Source organism: Atractosteus spatula, chromosome 7, assembly GCF_055471065.1.
Source record: "Atractosteus spatula isolate fAtrSpa1 chromosome 7, fAtrSpa1.hap1, whole genome shotgun sequence".
Taxonomy (NCBI): Eukaryota; Metazoa; Chordata; class Actinopteri; order Semionotiformes; family Lepisosteidae; genus Atractosteus; species Atractosteus spatula.
Window position 1 is genome coordinate 59,886,564 of NC_142712.1, and position 18,293 is coordinate 59,904,856.

The 18,293-nt window shown below is 42.0% G+C and overlaps 1 protein-coding gene across 3 annotated transcripts in view; it reads left to right on the top strand.

The window, feature by feature from the left end:
• Nucleotides 1-18,293, top strand: part of scaper (S-phase cyclin A-associated protein in the ER) — a 125,785-nt gene that overhangs the window by 45,859 nt on the left and 61,633 nt on the right. For all 3 annotated transcript variants that reach the window (XM_088921049.1, XM_088921050.1, XM_088921052.1), the window contains exons 20-21: nt 8,002-8,138; nt 17,871-17,936. In XM_088921049.1, the coding sequence (XP_088777175.1) occupies nt 8,002-8,138; nt 17,871-17,936 (203 nt within the window). The remainder of the gene's footprint in view (nt 1-8,001; nt 8,139-17,870; nt 17,937-18,293) is intronic.

Below are 18,293 nucleotides of genomic sequence, written 5' to 3' on the forward strand. Positions count from 1 at the left end.
CCACTCAAACTAGGATAATCTTGATGTAGTAACTGCTGCTTTTTTAATGTAATGTAATGTTGCTTTATTAGGAATTTAGGAATTCATCTTTTCGCATACCCCAGCTTGCTCTCCTTGAGACACACAGACAGGGAGAGAAGCTTGGGGTCAGAGCGCAGGGTCAGCCATTGTACAGCACCTGGAGCAGCTGGGGTTAAGGGCCTTGCTCAGGGGCCCAACAGAGTAGGTTCCTCTGCCAGCTGCGGGATACGAACCGGCAACCTTCCAGTCACAGGCGCAGATCCTGAGCCACAGTGCCACCGCTCCGCCCTGTTTCTTACAGTTAAGAAAAACATAAAGTGAGTTAAAACCACCATGAAATGTGGATCTTGCTTCACCGCAATGTCTTGAGAACAATGGGAGAAAGGCCCTGGAGGGCTTTCAAAGCGTCGGAGAAAACATGCCTGCTACAACACTTAAATATGGACTAGGAGTACATGATTATAGTCACAAACAAAAATTATAGGACATGATTATAGTTAGATGCAGAAGTACAATGGAACTGTAAACTACAGGAGATTTGAGGAACACTGAAGAAACATGGTGCTACAGCTGTTTCTTGGCGCATTTTGCAGTTGTTTGCGATTGTGTGTTTGAAGGTATGGCTGAGCCATTACAGCAAGAAGCTTTTCAGGTTTGACCTGCAGTGTGAGGTTGGCCATTTCAACACACTGTTTGTGCAACTGACAGCTGATGGTGGTATATGCATCACCTTTGACCCTGGCATCTTCTTCATTCTAACCTCTTCCACTGGTAATCTCTAATGCTTTTCCCTTCTGTGATCTAATTCATTAGTTTCCCTTCTGCAGCCACATTTCTGCTGGCCTAAACAATGTCCTGGTGTCATGCAGCTGCCCTCTTCTGGAAGTGGTCTTGATTGTGACCTTTTAAATGACACCTCTTAATATGCAAATATGTAAATTGTCCTTGTTTTTATTTTTCACCTAAACTGCAATATTCTAAAGGCCTTCAGGGCCTCTTGCTTTGCTTCTTACCATGTGAGCATACTCTGTGCATGTCCAGGCAGAGAAACAGGGAACAGGCAGAGAAAATGGCTTTGAGACAGTTCAGAGAAGGTGAATTAAGACACTTTTGTTGGCTAAAGTATGATTACTAGTGACATTGAAAGAACTGCATTTAACCTTGGCATAGAACCTCATCTTCAGAATATAAACAAAGGAAAAAAAGATGCCTGAGTCCATCATTTCTTCTAAGAGCATCTGACTGAAGCTGATGCATGAAATGGAATGGTGAAAATTGATTTAGAGCTGATATGTGCAAATGCATAAAGCACAGTTAATGTATAAAAATGACTGTGATTTTAATGGATTCATCAAAAACAACAGCCAGGTGCTGGGTTAGAATAAGAGATTACAGAATATCACCAAACAATTAAGGGTTGATCAGTCTGCTCAGGTTCAGGCTACGGAAATATTCTTGAAAGTTGCTACTTGAGATATAGTCCTTTTTTTAGAGGGTCCTTGCATTTCTCTAAATACACCATGTGGAAACACAGTTCTTTTTCATACCTACAGGCAGTGTCTCGTATTTTTTTAATTCTAGTACAGCGTCAGTATGTTAAAGCAGAAAGAGCAGTTCCTGATGTGTTTTGTCAGGGAACTCTGGTTATGAAAACAACCTAGTGGTGTCTCATTTAAGAACCCGTGCGCTTCCACTCCCCTTGACACGAAAACCATACTGCTGCTAGCAGGGAAGGCGTAATCCAGGTCAGGGAATGAAGTATGAAGAAAATTTCAGGAGGTACCTGGCCCACAGGGGAGATGATGCAGAAAGGAAACCACAGCCTCTTGTGTCAAAGGAAAATAGCAGATTGAGTCTGAAAAGTAACTGCTAACACAAAGCACTGATTAAAATATGTTTTCTGACTTCCATGAAAGCGATGACACGGGCAGGAGTTAAATATTAACGGAGATGCACCTCGGCAGTTTCAGTCAATGAAATTAACAGACAGCTCAGTCCAAAAGCCCCAAAGAGGATGTGCATAGTTTTCCAATTTAGACTTGATTTTGTAGTTTTTTGAATGTTTAAAGAAATCTTTCCAAGATTACGCAAATCCCAGTTTATTTTTTTTTATGCATGCACACTTCACGTTATGCAATATCACTTTATTCATGGTGCTGCCAATTCATTTACAGCCAAGAGTTCCATAAGTCTTGCCAGAATGAAAGACTTTTAATTAAAATTAAGACAGTTGGCTGAACTGTGCAGGGGTCATGAAGTAGTTTTTCACTTGCACGGAGCTGTTATGGTCTTTGAGCTCTGAAATTTAGTAATATTTTCCCAGTTTAAGGACTCTTGGTGGGGAAAAAAGCGATATTATCAACAGCATTGGATCGATGCCTCAGGAGGATACAGCATATGAGAAGGCCTGGATTTTCAATATGCGCTCTGTACTTACGCTTATTACTTGTCGTCCGTCCTGTTTTAATATTATATATGCTATGCCTATGACCCCTCAAGTTTGACATATTGGATTTTTTTTATTGTTCACCCTTGACCTTGTACAAAAAAATTACAGCTGACCTCTCAGCGCTGACACTTCAGCGCCGTGTCTGCATCAATCTCAGACACGTTGCGCTTCCCGGGCGAGAGCCCTGCGTTTCGGGGGCCTGCTGGGGCGGGCTGCCGCTGCTTGATGAAGTGGGGGGTGTGAGAGGTCACACCGCCGGGCCGCTTGCGAGCTAGAGGTCGCGTTCATAAATCCCCCGCCCGCGGCCCCGGCCCTAATTGAAATTGCCAGGGTGTGGGAGGGGGGACCCTTGAATCGTCCCCTGCCTCCCCCCCCACCTCCTCTCCGCAATCCCCCCGTGGGACGGAGAGCCCCAAACTTCGGACCCCACCCTCCTGCTGGCTGCTGCGTGCTAGCTGCTAGCTGGTAGTGGAGCCCCAGCTGTCCCGTCCTGCCAGCAGTCCACCCTGGGGTCTTCTGGGTGGTGTCCCACCTGCGCTGTCACTTAGTCTAATTATTTAACTAACTGCATATTAATGCTATTAATTAGACACAGCTATCCGCATGCTTCAAAGTGCATTGTGGGTAACCATGCGTATTTGATGGGCTGAATGTTTTAAGCAATCAAATTGAACGATCTAGGGAAATAATGTTAGTAGTCTACTTGGCGACTTGGTGTAGAGCGAAACCTGAACAACATCAAGCCACTGGGCTCTGCCAGACGCGAGTCTGACAGCCCTGCTCTTGAGTTGAGCTGTATCAGTTCACAGGTTTTCGTGCCCCGAAGAGGTGTATTTAAAACGAAGTGGACCACATATGCACATCAGTAGTGGTCCGTACTATTTTAATATATACCATATTATCTTTTACTGATCGTCAACAGATTATACATTAAAGCATCTTTTAGGGTTTTTATTGTTTGCACGTTGTGTTCTGATATACTATAGAGAACATGAAAAAGGCCACTCAACAAATAATGGCACAGAATTTGGTAAAGGCGCTAACAATGATTTTTTTCTTTAAAAACTTCCGCAGTGTAAAACATTCCTAAGTTTTTTTTCTGTAACACGGACACCCTCAGTAACTGGATAGCCGGTCTGACAAGGGCTTCAGAGATCTCCAATGATCTTTTGAGCAGAACCAAGCGGCCTTGTATTGTGGAAACTGGAATGAAATCCTTCACTTCTCACTACAGGAGAAGCTGTCCACAGAGCCCTTTTGTAGCTCACAAAAGAGAAGAGATAGGTGAACACATCATTTTGACATAATGAGATAATAAAACGACAGTTTTACTGCCACTGTAGGTGTGATGTTTTAAAATCTCTCATATTACCCTGACCAAAAGCAGACACTGTTATTGTCAGCCTGCTGTGCCTCAGGGTATCCTCTGAGTCCTATTGTCTCTTTCACACAGCAGAGCCATTCATCTCTGACAGCTGGGGATCATACTTCTCTTGACTTCTCAGCTAGTACAAAAGTTATATGTCTGACTTAATCAGAATGCCTCATTAATGAATCCTTACCATAAATTAACCCCTTATCCTTCTGCCCATAAACAAAAAACGGTGTGGTGGTGAAACAGCCCAGGTGCTCATGGCATGTATTTGAAGAATTTGTTCTATTTATACATAATTGCATTGAGCTCCCCACTAAAAAATGGTCATGAAATAAGTAGGCCTAATCAATTCCCAGAATTTCATTTGCTTCAAGACATTGAATGTGTGTTTTCAAGCAATGTATGTCTTAGTGTGTGATAGAATTGTTTTTAGACATGAGCTTTGGCGTGCCAAAGCATTCTAATGCTCCTACAAGCTGGAAAGTGGCAGCACAACCTAGCTTCTTTTGGAATAGTGTGTGATGTCCCAAGATGTCCATTCTGTGCTTCTTTTGCTTTTAAAGCTGTAAGAGGAACAATCCCATTACTTAAACAAGGCGAGCACTGCATCCCCTATCAGGGTGATTGCTGAACATCTGTCTCTCTAGGAGGAGCTGGGCAAGTTCTTCAGCAGACCACTCCCTAGGGACTCTGGGATGGCCAGCGGAAAGTATATGCAGTGCCTGTCGGAAATATAATATGCCTTGCAAATCACTCTCAGAAATGCAAATAATAGCAGAAATAATGCAAATGCACACTTTTACACAATTTGTCTGCTTTAAGGAAGGGTGGCAAGCATGCAGCCGCCTTCTCATTGCAGTGAATGGTCATTGTCAAGTCTTTTTGACTCTTTAATGTTCATCTGTTTCCTCTCTGTTGAAAGGGAAAGCAGCGCCTCATATCTGTCTTGGATCTTTCTGATATGCAGCACAAATCAATATATTCACAGTACTTCCATAAACAAAGCCAGCAGTGTCTGTGGCATTTAAAGGTGGGTCTCCTGTAGCTAAATTTTGTAAGTGTTTAGATTTCCTTGTAAAGCTGTTTTATTAAGGCTGTTGAGTTGATTTGGCTTGAGATTTCCTGTATCTTCTTACAATGACTTAATCTTTTTGAAATTTTGTGTACATCTAGTGAATGAGTTAAGAGCCATGTTTTTGCCCCTCTCCTTACAAGGTGCCATTGCTCCTTATTGGATTGCTAATCAATATGCCTGAAAAATAAATAGAACTCATTGATTTCAGATTTTATGTTGCTCCTTGGTTAACTACTATTTGACAGTCTCATGATCTTAGAGCTATTACAAGTAGATCACACAGGTGGTCTGTTATAACCAGCCCTCACCACGAAGGACTGCCTTTCTACTTGTTAATGTGCAAATCCATATCCACACAGCAGGAACATGTTACACACTGGAAAAACAAAACCAAAAAATCCAGCCTGCTTCCGAGCACATTGAGCTTTATTTCCTGACAGAATGGAAACTCTTTACCAACACAAAGAAGTGCATTCAATATAAAACGACAGTATTGCAGGACCTTCTGCAGGTTTTGTAGAGAAGCTGGCATAAAGAATGAATTGTGGAGATTACGTAGTGATTTCTTTTTTTTAAAAAAAAAGAAAAGCAAGTATCTCCAGAATACTCCTTTACAGACTGATGGAGAGTAAAACCAACACCCCCTCCAGCTGATCTGCAGGAGATCAAAATTTCATCAAGTGTTACCGACGCACCAGATAATTGGGTGGAACAATGACTTTTTGACAGCCTTGTTCCTCTCGCTTCGGCCTTGACTAATGTATATATTGCACAATGAGAGAAACACCTGTTCTTTCAATAGGAGAGGCTAGACTGATTGAAGAAGTCCTTTTCTATACAGCAAGTCAATTTGTATTATGGGGGACTTGTTTGTTGCTGGTGTCATCCTGTACTGCTCAGTAACAAGACTTCCTACCCCGTGCCCTTTGTCATTCTCTTCCCCCCCCCCCCCCAAAGGATCCTGTGATATCAATCCGCGGTGCTCATCGTGAAAGGTGAGAACTCTGAGAAACACCTTGAGCTCTGACTCTCTGCAGTGGCTTCACTGCTCTTTTCTCTTGTTGAGGCTCTGACAGCTCTGAGCTCTCCTGGCCCCCGTGGGCTGAGGGATGAATAAGCTTGTTGAACTTTCCAGTGCTCTTTCCAGCCATCTCTTAAAGCTCCAGATTAGATCAGAGTTGGAGGAGTTTCGGGGGGGGAGGGGACATGCCGGGACTGGAGACTGTCTGCCGGACCGTTCCTCCTCCTCCTCTCTTGGACGGTGGCGGACGGCTGTTGCTCGGCTGCAGGGCCCAGGTGGGCGGGGAGAGGGGCTTAGCTGCACCTTGTGTCTGAGGGGAGGTGGTAAACCCTCCTTCAGGTGGTGTCCGTTTCAGGGGCCAGATGAGCCGGATTAACCCGGGTTTTGTCTCTTCTGTCACTGGCAACCAGGAGGAGCCGTGATGAGAAAGACCAGAGCGGCTCCCCCCTCAGCTGGGCAGGCTGGTTAAGTTTCACCCTCGTGCCCCTCAGCCCCCTTCTGTCGTTGCCGCTCGATGAGAGACCCCCTGAGCCAGGCTGGGGCTGCGGTGCATGTGGCATACTCCGAGCTGATACGCTGGACTTGCCTTACTGGGGAAATGCGCGTTCTGGTACGCAGACACGCTTTGTGAAATGTGAGCGGCGGGGGGGGGGGGGGTGTTTCTCGCAACTCTCGAGTCTCGCAAACTCTTGCCTTTTTCTGTTTCGGAAACTTTTTCGTTTTGAAGGCGCGAGGATGTGCCGTTTCCTTTCATTGATACTTTCATTGAAGAAAAACTAGGCCAAAAGAAAAAGCCCAAGCGCCTCCAGTGCCGCCTGTAAGGTGCGTCATGAGAAATGTATTTCCAAGTAATGGGGTAGGAGCAGACCCAGTCTTCACCCTTCGGTTTCGGGGAAACCTCCTACAAACATGCCTAAGCCATGGCCTGTTTAACTGGACTTACTCACACTGTATACCTAATGAGGTCATGCCTGGCCACGATTTCTTTTTTTTTTTATAAATATGTCATTCCCCAGCATTGAGCTAAATTGTACAGTTTAAACAATAAGCAACCCTATGCAGCAATTGATAGAAGTAAGCACACAGAAAGTGTAGTATTTAATGACTAATGATTTGATGAACACTGCTGAAGTAATCCGGTTCAAAGATTATTTTTTTAAATTTGAATGTGCTAAGAACAACTGTAACTGGGCAACTGGGATGGAAAAAAAACTAAAGTAACTAAAGTAAACTAAAGTAAATGAATCCGGGGTCTTTTTTTCATTGATCTAAGTTCTGAGCTTTGCAGTCCTGCTGAGAAATAGCTGTTTTCGGGCCTTTTTTAAACAAATATACTTCAGAGAAAAAATATTTTAAGAGCATGAGAGTAAGAAAACTTTGAATTTCTAGTTAAAGAACCAAACAATAACAGATACTCATTTAATTCTGGTAGCCCAACTTTTTTTTACAAGCTTAATAAAACCATTTATTCAATTTATTGAGAGTTGTTATAGAGACTGTTGCAGAAACCAGGCCGCTTGTGTGGTTACACAAGAATAAGATCATCAGAACACTAAAGTTCCCATTTGAAATTTTATATTAAATGCTACAGTAGGAGTTTTTTAAATGTGGGAAACTGCAGCACTGCAGTCCAGTGGTTTCAGTTTTTAGGTATACTTTCAAAAAGAAGAATTTTATAAACGGGCTAGTCGTTAAACAAATTTGAACGGTCCATGATAGCACTCTACAAGAGTGCGGGGGTTAGTTGTTCGCGCTCGGGGCTCCAGACCGGAGTTCAGACACTGTGTGGGACACCGCTGTCCTGTCCTTGAGCAGGATCAGTAAGGGTTTTGATGTATAAACAGGTCTCTGAGTTATTATTATTGGAAATGAGTTTGTTCTTAGCAAAGTTCTGAGCAGAGATCAATTAACAGTCTTGAAAAACAATTGTCCGACACGTGGGAAAAACTCGTCTTCAAAGTGGAACGTAAAAAATAAACTTTGAAAACAATACTCTGTGGGCCCTGATAATGTACCCTTAAGGAAAGCCGGCCATTGACATTTATTTCTGTCGATTAAAGGAACACCTGTCCTTAAAGAAGTACATCGTGGACATCGTGACCGACAGCTCTGTCGCCGTGGAGACAGTGAAAGACGGGGAGGAGAAGCAGAAGGCGAGGAAGAAAGCGAAGAAGCTTCGCGCTCGGATGAGCTCCAGGTAATCCAGCCATCTTTCTTCCAGGGGCATTACTCTCCGTGGGAAGAAACCTAATGAGCGCCGAAACACAACAAGCGCGGCTTTTATGAGTAACAAGCGGATGGAAAGCAAAAAGTTATGTGCTTCATGGCTGTCTTAAGCATAACACTGATGAGCCTAATTTATAGCCACTTTCTGTGATTGGGGAAGAAAACTGGAAATCGATCTGAAGCCCCTGCTTTCACCTGTTAAGAGCTTTTCTCATAATTGGCTGCCAGAGTGCTGCCAAAACTGCAGCATCCTCCAGTGTACAATAGTATGTTAAAGTATGTGTAAACCATGCCTATTTTTCTTCTACGGGCTATTGATTTTTAAATGAAGTATCAAAGAAAATCAATAGTAATCAACAAATAGAAGGCAACGCGCTTCAGTGTCAGATCCCAGGGCTGGGCTTAATCAATTTTGTTGCCTGTCACAACAAGGGGGTGGCGGGGGGGTGGTGGTGGTGGCTGAAGAAGTCGCGAAATGGAAAGTGTGTTGTTGGATGAGCCGTTTGTCATTGGGCTCTAAAGAGGAAGCAGGGAGGAATGACTCGGGCTTGTCCGAGCTCGTCTCACTGCGGGCCGCCCTGGTTCACCTTGTGACTGAGGTGTCACCAGCTGTAGTTATTTTCATTGGAAGACATTACCGCATCCTAAGGTTCTGGATCATGTTGCCTCGAGTCGGGCAGAATCAAAGGCACTTGTCTAACATGTTTAATGAATCTTTAACTGAACTGTGAAACATACAGTCTACCTGACATTGCTTTTCAACACCAAGCGATCTATCAGTGCTGCGGGATTAATGCTTGCGTGCTTGCCAGAATGTTTTATACCCAAGACGGAGATTTCTTCTACGCTGGGTGCATTTTTCACTTTTTTTCCTGCGATTTTGAAGACTCAAACAATAGAATTTCTGATTTAAATTGTATGTGGTTTTGTGCCGTAGCAAATCACTCACTGTTGTAATTTGCAATGTCTCCGTTTCATAGCCTCCCTGCAGCCCTGTGAGGCTTCACGGTTAATCTTAATGTGTTCTCTTGTGCTGGATCCATCGTGTGGTGGATTTTAAAGAGCACAAACTTTCCCAATAAAACAAATCTCAAATCTCTTTGGTGTCCCGTTACAAATATGAATACAGTCATTGTAAATCGCATATATCTGTGTTGATGATTATTTCTGCGCATGTTTGTGAAGTAAGTGCTTACATGGAGCTCTACAATCAAACCACAGGGCACACGTGCCTTTCTTGGAGGAAGTACTGCCGGTGCAAATCTGTGAGAGTGACACCAGTTAGTCAGGGTGTGAAGAATAGGTTTCATTTCTCTCATTGGATTTAAAATAGGCAGCATGTTTGAAAAATAAAAACTGAAGTCAGTAGTTCCAAATTCAAAAAGTATACAGAAAAAACATTAACCAGATGGCCATCTCCAAATGAGAGGATGGATCTGATTATCATTTGAAAATAGCCCTGTATAAACACAAGAATCTCGGCTGGGGGGGGAAGCTTGTTGAGCACATGATGCCATGGAGGTGCCGTGAGTAAAAAAACACGACTTACCTCCCTGAACTGCCGTATCCTGTCTGTTCTGATCAAGTGCCTTGAGGTCCCATCGGCACAGGGGAATTACGTACATTTGTATTGCGTGGTGTGAGTTTTCGGGAGCATCGACTTCGTATCTGACCTTTAATGTGAAGCACGGTGGCCTTTTTGCATCCCAGCAGCCGGAATGGTGTCAGACAGGAACTGTTACTCAGCCAAAGCTCCCTCTTCTCCCAGTCTGCTTTGCTCGGATCCAAGTGACGACGTCGGAAGGATCTGTTCCCAGTCGCTCCCAGCCCCTCACCAAGCTGCGATAAGCACTTAATACCTACTGTAAAAGGCTTTGAGGGGTCATAAATGTAAGAGATCCTCAAGCCAGTGGTCTGGAACACTGGTGTGTGGAAATGATCCATACAATTTCCATACAAAGGTATATAGTAAGGGATGAGCTTTTGTCATAAATGAGCTGCCTTCTTTGCAGTGCTGGCTTAGATCTGAATGGTCAGACCTACATACAGACACTGTCAAAACTCTGGATCCAGATCTTTTTATTGACATTATTAATGCTCTATGTTCTTGGCAGTGTCTTTTTTTTGTTTTCAGGTGGAGGAAAAAGTGTCATTTTTCAAGCGTGGATGATCCTTAAGCTGAAAAGTTTCATTTTGCATGTATCCCTCCCCCCCCCCACCTCCATTCCCCTTCAATGCGTGACATGTGGGTTTGTGCAGTGCATGTCTAACTCGGCTCCGGGGAACAGAGTCTGCAGTGTTTGGCTTGACTTCGGAAAGAGACGCACTTACAAAGGGAGCTCTGTTGGTGGAGCGAAAAAGGCGATCGCAGGCGCTCACCGTCCCCGAGTGAACGTGGCTTCTTGTAAACCAGAGAAGAGGGGGGGGGATGAAGCAGTGGTCATGTGATCTGTTCCTTACAGTATTTCGATAAATTGAACCGGACAAAGAATGGGAAAGTGTCGTAGTCCTTGCTCTCATACCAACTGATCCAGCTCGCAAACCTGACACCACAGATCCTTTAACTGTTGGGATAGAGCATTCCTGTGCTTAGTCGAAGCCAGATCAGCGGTGTGCCAACAAGCCGGTCGTCAGTGCTCTGGAAAATATAGTAGAAAGCTTTGTTAAGATCTGTTTTGTTTGTTAGTAGTGGCCTTGTCTTTTGTTGGATAAGTGCAGTTCTCTCTTGCTTTAAATGGTGATGCGCTGTTTCAGGTTTTCAGCCACATGTCTTCTTTCTAACCAAAGAAGTTTTGAGTCTCCCTCCACATGTCCTGTAATCTTAAAAAAAAAAAAAGTCTGGCGAGACTAGCTTTTTGACCAGGTCTGTGGGCATGGTGTGAACATTTTGACCCACAGTTGTAGCCACCACCTGCAAGAATATTTGTGAGAAGTCCAGCAGCCGTAATTTAATTGCCTTTTATTCTGTGCTTGGTTGATAGCTATTGAGTACTGATTACAAGTGTTCATGGTACCTTTAAAGTAGATAGATGTGTACTGTCATTTTCATGTAAGCAACTTTATAAATACATATCCTACCAGGCACATTTTTATGGTATGAGCTGTCTGTATGCACTGCCAGTAAAGGTGAATGGAGGGACAGCTCATGATGAATTGATTATTAGTTCTGCATTGTAGCTTTTGTGTTTTTTTTCTTAAACTGATTACTAATATTTATAACCCTACCCCATTTAACTCAGACTGCTGTAGCAGATAATATATTGCTTAGCAATTGCTCCTCATTTAACCTCTAGGAGTGTAAACCTGTCACAGCAGAATAGTGTAATATCTACACTGATGAAGAGGCAGGATATTGTCAAAGCCCCACGTGAAAACTGAACAGATTTGTCTGCTTTTTCTTGCTTTTATCGACTTGATTAATATGTTCAAATGCACCCTTACTTGAAAATTCAGTGATGCATATTTCTAATGTTGGTATACTTCAGAAATGAACTATTTTTCAAATGCCAAGAACGTTCTTTTTTATAGAGTACAGTAGGTCCTTGTGTTGTGATCTGTTCTTTTCCCTTTGTGTGAGGGCATTAGCTTCAGTTTGGATTCTCGGGGTGCAAAGTAAAGCTGGCAGAAGATGATGCCACTTTTCCAGGAACATTGGCTAGGAAATGTTTCAGGAGACCAGGAGTCCAGTTTTCAAGCCACTTTTCAGCATCAGAACCAGTCTGATTATTTTCATGATGTCACGAGGACAGTAGCACCTAATAAAACCCATTAACTCGCATCATTTCATGAATTTAATCAAAAACAAGACTGTGGAAACAAGGTGCCGAACAGATCATTTTTCTTACTGAAGTATATTAGCAATTAGTTTTATATGTTTAAGTATCTGTAAAAATTAGTATTCAGGTGTTTTGGAAGCACACTGTAGAATACGATAGCAACAATGGGGAAAAAAAATATTTTAATATCATAATAATTCTTAATATCAGTTGTTATTATCAACCCATTTAATCTTTTAAGATGATCATCTTTGAATGCAATTGATACCCCCTGAATGGTTTTAGCTCTCTTAGTACTAAACTGTACACATAACATTTCATTAGACGAAAAGCTGCCAAGTATTTTATTCTGCACCTGTGTGATCTGCTATTTATCTGGACATGCCCTTATATCGGTACACACAATGGAACAGATTGTGTCTTGATTTATTTTTAAGGATCGCATCACGAAAGCAAAAACTATTAGAAGTGGCTTTGATTTGATTTTGCCCCCGTTGTGTTTTTTAGAATCGACGGCAGCAACAAAATTTTAAGGGATAATGGAGTTGTGAATGTTACAGAGGCAAAAACCGTTAACAGCGGAGAAGCACAAGTTTGAATCACTAGATCATGCACTTGTGAATGATGATATCGGCTCTGCATGATCCAATTTCAGATATATTTTGCACCGATTGGAGGTTTGCAGCAAGTGTCCCCCAGTCTCCTCCGTGTGCCTTGCAGGGCCTTAAAACCCAGTCTGCTGCAACAAAGTATTGAGCTTGAACACGGTGTAATTTTCCCACAGCCTGGAAAACAACAGAAAAATTACAAATGAGAGGAGGCCATCAACTTGGCCCATCCTGCTTCTTTGGTAGTTTAGTAGCTAAGAGAATGTAGAATTTCACCCAGCCGTTTCTTGAAGGAGCCCAGAGTTTGGGCATCAACTGCAAGACTGGAATTCCCATTCCAAACACACTCTACTATAAACGTATGGTGTAAAGGAGTATTCTTATGAGGGGTCATAAATGTAAGAGATCCTCAGGCCAGTGGTCTGGAACACTGGTGTGTGGAAATGATCCATACAATTTCCATGCAAAGCTTTTGTCATAAATGAGCTGCCTTCTTTGCAGTGCTGGCTTAGATCTGAACGGTCAGACCTACATACAGACACTGTCAAAACTCTGGATCCAGATCTTTTTATTGACATTATTAATGCTGTGTGTTCTTGGCAATGTCTTTTCTTTGTTTTCAGGTGGGGGTAAAAGTGTCGTTTTTCAAGCGTGGATGATCCTTAAGCTGAAAAGTTTCATTTATCATGTATCCCCCCCCCCCCCCAGGGGTTCTCACTTTTCTATTGGTAGCCCCAGAATCCTAGAGCCTGAGAAGAGCTCAATTTTATGCCCTGATTTTCGAAACCTCATCTTTGGTTGTCTTTAGCGTCCAAACATATACCTAATTTGAATAGGTTTGTTTTTGTGCCAACTCTCTTATCACGTCTTCTGGAAAGGAGCTGAGGGACCACCTTGAGTGGATTTGATGGGATCTGTGAGTATAATGCCACATCTGTGTTCCTTTACAGGTCTTGTGGTGTAAAGCGAAAGTGATTTCCTGTTCCCTCGCGTGGTCTGGTGGGGCTCAGCTTCTGCACATGTGCAGCAGTAATTAAAGCCTGCTATGGTGCCCGGAGCCTCCCTGTTATTGAATTACAGTTCATTTGCTCAGCAAATTGATTTCTAAATACCATCCCCGCTGTTATGGGGATGGTGTGTCTCCCTAACCTAAGAAGCCCGACCAAAGCAAGAGGTTTTTCATTCAGAAACTGTTAATATGACTCGTTTTGGGAGGGCCACTGATAAATAATTAAAATGTCTGAATAGGCGGGAAAGGCGATTAAAGGCAGTATAGATTAGTGGACTAATCTGTTTAACGTAAATTTTTCAATTCAGCACTTAGCTTTGCATGCTAAAAGGGAGAAACATGGACAGCTTTTTCAAAGACATCCAACACCAGAGTAAAGTATTTCAAAGTACTAGATATAATTGTACAGAATGGCGAATTATTTTGTTGCATGTATATTTCTTGTAACGTTTCATTTTAGTCATGCATTTTCATTTAAAGTGCAGCTTGTCCAGAGGAGTTCATGGATCTACAGTACCTGGGCTCCAGAACTCATTCACAACAATTGCACATCTGGAAATAATGCCGTTAAAATCTTAGGTCTTACTTCACACTCAGCTACTGCGGTCTTTAAAGTTTTGTTTTTATTGCATCAAGTTATTAATAACTCTGAGACAAATTTTTATTATTGCACTTGCCGTTCATATCTGTACTCTTTTTAGGGGTAAAATAATGCACCCCATGTGAATTGTCAATATAGCCTCATTCATGCAGAGTTTTATGGGAATCTACATACCTAAGTATTAATAATTACAGGCTACGAAGTAAGGTAACTGTTCCCAGCAGCAATAAAATATTGCTCATCAGAACTCAAGTTATTTTTTTTCTACTGTGTTGCCACTTCTCCTGAGGGTTTTTGGCACAGGACTAGGAATCTGTCTGGTTTTCTTCCCCCCAAACAGATAAAGAAATACAGTAATTGTCGGTTTCCAGTTTTGCTCTAGTTTTTCCAGTTCCATTTTATTTTTTGCGATACACCATTAAAATATGCTGTCTTTAGATTATTGCTTAGTGGTGCCCCTTCGCTTCTATTAACCTCCACTACGGGGGCTCTGCTGGCGTCAGGCCAGTTTCCCAGTGCCGACGGGTGGCAGCGAAGGGAGGTCTCGCAGAGAGTGATAGACAGCTGAAGCCTTCCACCTGTTGGTCCCCGGCATGTTGGAGCCTCTGGAGTGGTCCTGTCTCAGCTCCTCCGCAGCGCTGGCCCTCCGCCAGCACAAACAGACGTCCTCCAATGAGTGTCTGAACAGGTCCGCTCGAGGGTTTTCACTAAGGAGCGGGCGAGAAGCATGCACAGCTCTCTCTCTCATGAACACTTCCAAGCCGTGGCCATGAGACGTCACCCGTTTAAGTTTTCTGCTGTTGTACCAGGAAGAGCCTGTGTCTCTCGAGAGGGAAAATGTTTGAGGGACTGTGGAGCGCCCATTGGAGCTGCTGGAGTGCCACAGATGCTTTGTTTAAGTTCATTTCTTATTTTATTCCCGATCAAGTTGTAGTTTTTTATCTCATTTTTAAAAAGGAAATGTTTTTGTGTTCCCCTTTAATCTTTATAGTTTAGAAATTTGAGGCCACACCATTGATTAGGCCCAGTTGTATAGTTCAGTGGGAGCATTCTCCTGCAAAGAGATTTTCAGAGTAGTGCAGATACTTCTAATACTGGTGAGCCCACTTCCAGTGTATGAGTTTCTTTTTAAATTAAGTTAAAACAGTTAGTCTTCCTTTAAATATCTGAAGAATACATTTGACCCTAGGAAACTAATGCATTTGGAATTCATGTCAACACTTCTTAGAAATGGGATGTACTTTAGTTGAATATTTTTATGATTATTAATGATTTATTTCATTAAGTCCTACCAAAACAATTTGATACTCCCTTTTTGTATTTTAAGATCATGCAATGGTGTGACGGTGAAATATATTTTTCTTGTTCTGTCTTGTCTCTTAATATTATTGACAGGAAGAATTGTGTTTCAATTTTTACAGTGTACGCTTGCTGATGCAGCTACCTGCTTGAAGTTCAAAATACATTTATTCCTGGTTTTAGTATTACTCCATAGTGTTGTTTGGTTTAAGAGATTAATCAATCTTATTAATCACTTAAGAAATTGATTGTCCATTTTTTTTTCTTAAAATGTAATTGTATATTTCTTTAATCATCTCTGGATATTACAGGGTTAAACTGAAAAGCAGCCAACATGCGAAAGCAAGCTCGTTCTATTTCCACAAACCAGATCACGGAAATATTTGCATATTTGATGACAAATTGGAGAATCACAAGCTGTTGAATGGAAACCTCAGTGGTAGTTTTGGGTTTAACAGCAGGACATTGTACTGCAAAATTTCAGGATGACATGGTCGGAGTGGAATCTTGCAGGTAAAATTAAAGTGATGTATACTGATTATACTTGAAAAAGTATTTAATAACTCAATACAACCAAGTTGAAAAGTGTTCTTCAATTGATCAAATTAAATAATAGCTCTGTTAATTATGTTATAATTAAATATATAAATTCTATTGTAGTAAAACTTTATATTATAAATTCAATATATTAAATTATAAATATATTAAGATAATAAATATAATAAAATATTGTAATAAGATAAAATAGCCCTGTTATTTGTGTTTTCCCAATACCTAAAACTTGGGGGATTAGATGACATGTGAATGGCCATTGGCAGTTTGTGATTTGAATGGGTCTTTCGGTAACTGCTTTTGGGCAGCAAGATTGTCTTTTGGATCGTCAGTAGTGCCTTTTTTATTTCTTGGCCTGTAATAAAGATGGGGATGTACAGTGGCATTTGAATTAGAGCTTATTATATAGGGGAATCCTTCTGTGGGGAGTTAGCATGGTCTTCCCTCGTTCATGTGTTTTTTTTTATCCTAGATCTTCTGTGTTTTTTCCACCTCCAAAGAAATACTAGCTTGATTAATTGGTGTCTCTGAATTGTTCCTTTCTCTTGGCCCTGCAAACCCATACAGGCCAAGAACTGTCACCTGCTCTCAGTCCTGCCTTATGCCCAGTGCTTGTGGGATGGCTTTCAGGCTACCGTCACTCTCTTCTGGACAAAGAGCTTTCAGATAATGGGTGGTTGGCTATAATACGGGCGACTAAAGAAACAAAGAAATCTATAATTTCACAGTAAACTATGCAAAAGACTCAAAATGTCTGTGTAAAAATCTAACCTTATACCACTCATTAATCCCACAACACAGTGATGTGCGTTCTTTTTCTATGCAAATTCAATTGCAGCATTAGGAAGGAATTTAGTAATTTCTTTATTTAATGTATCTAATTTCATGGAGGGACGAGATTACGGGTTCAGCTATGTATTTCAATTTTTGTTCAGTGCTTTAAATACTGTGTTATTTTTCGTTTCCTATTTCATCTGTCTAACCTTGTGCATCATGTCACTAGTCCAAGGAAACTCATTCATTGACCAAAAAAATGAATTCCGACAGACCGGGGTTAGTTTTCTGGGAATATATTACAGCGTAACCTCTCATCTTCCTGAAACCTTTTGAGTTTATCTCCTGGTTGCTGACAGTAAATCCTTCGACTGTCTGGCAGGATTTCATTGACTGTTCTTATCAGCTATCCTGGGGCCCAGTAAAAGACAGCTCCCTACTCAACCCCTCGAGAAAGCAGCCTCCTCTTGCCATACCCTGGCTCAAGGGCTAATTGTTATTACAAGGCCAGGGTTTTTATCAGGACATTTAGGCTTACAACAACAATATGTCAGAAGACACTGTTAAATGATGAGAATGTTGTAATTGAGCAACTTCCAAGATCTTTTTAATTCTCGTTTTATTTTATTCCTGTTGTCAGAAGAACGCCCTGGTTGTTGTTACTGACCGTGTCTCCCACTGATCTCGTTTTCATTTGGTGTAATAACTTGTCATCACCAGCAGAAGCACAGAGAGTGCATCAGACAGGGCCTGCTTCCATCAACACCTGTTTTCCCGAAGCTGGAATTAGACTGCCCTGCAGAGTCCAGACCGGAATACACTGAAGAGCAAAACTTGCCCTCCGTGGGGTTTCTTAGCTTTCTGTGCACTGCTTTCCAAGTAGCCCGAAAGAAAAGAGGTCTGTAGTACAAGCTGGAAGGCAGAGACAGGAAAAATAAACAGAAGTGTCAGGCTTTGTTTGGCTTAATGACCTTTTCCTGTCCCCAGTGTTTTCTTATCTTCTCAACAGTCTTGTTATCAAGAATGGGGGGGGGGGTTGTTTTTCTCCCTTGGATATGAAGTAACTGTTTTTCTTCATCTCCAGGGGAAAAGAGTATGAGACCTCTCTGGAAGCAAAGGCTCACATCCCTGACTCTCCATACAAAGCCAAGTAAGTAATCAAGACTGCAGGCTTACCTTTGTGCTTGACCACCTAAAACTAGAGGTGGACATTTATAAAGGTTACTTAGGTTGCTCTAGGCCCACATAGTCCTTCAGTAGGCCATGATTTATAATGTACATTAAATGCTTTTTACAGAGCTTGGCCTCATTAAAGTAAGGAGCCTTGGCGTAGTAAAAAATTTAAGAAACACTAGTTGCCAAATCGGGGCCACACAAATATACTCTTAGCCTCATGCATCTGAACGCCCTAATGCTTTTGGTCGTGTAGGATAATATGAGTGTGGTAGCTCCATAAGACAACTGGAGAATTCCATGTGTCTGGAAAACTCATTTTAATGTGGCATAG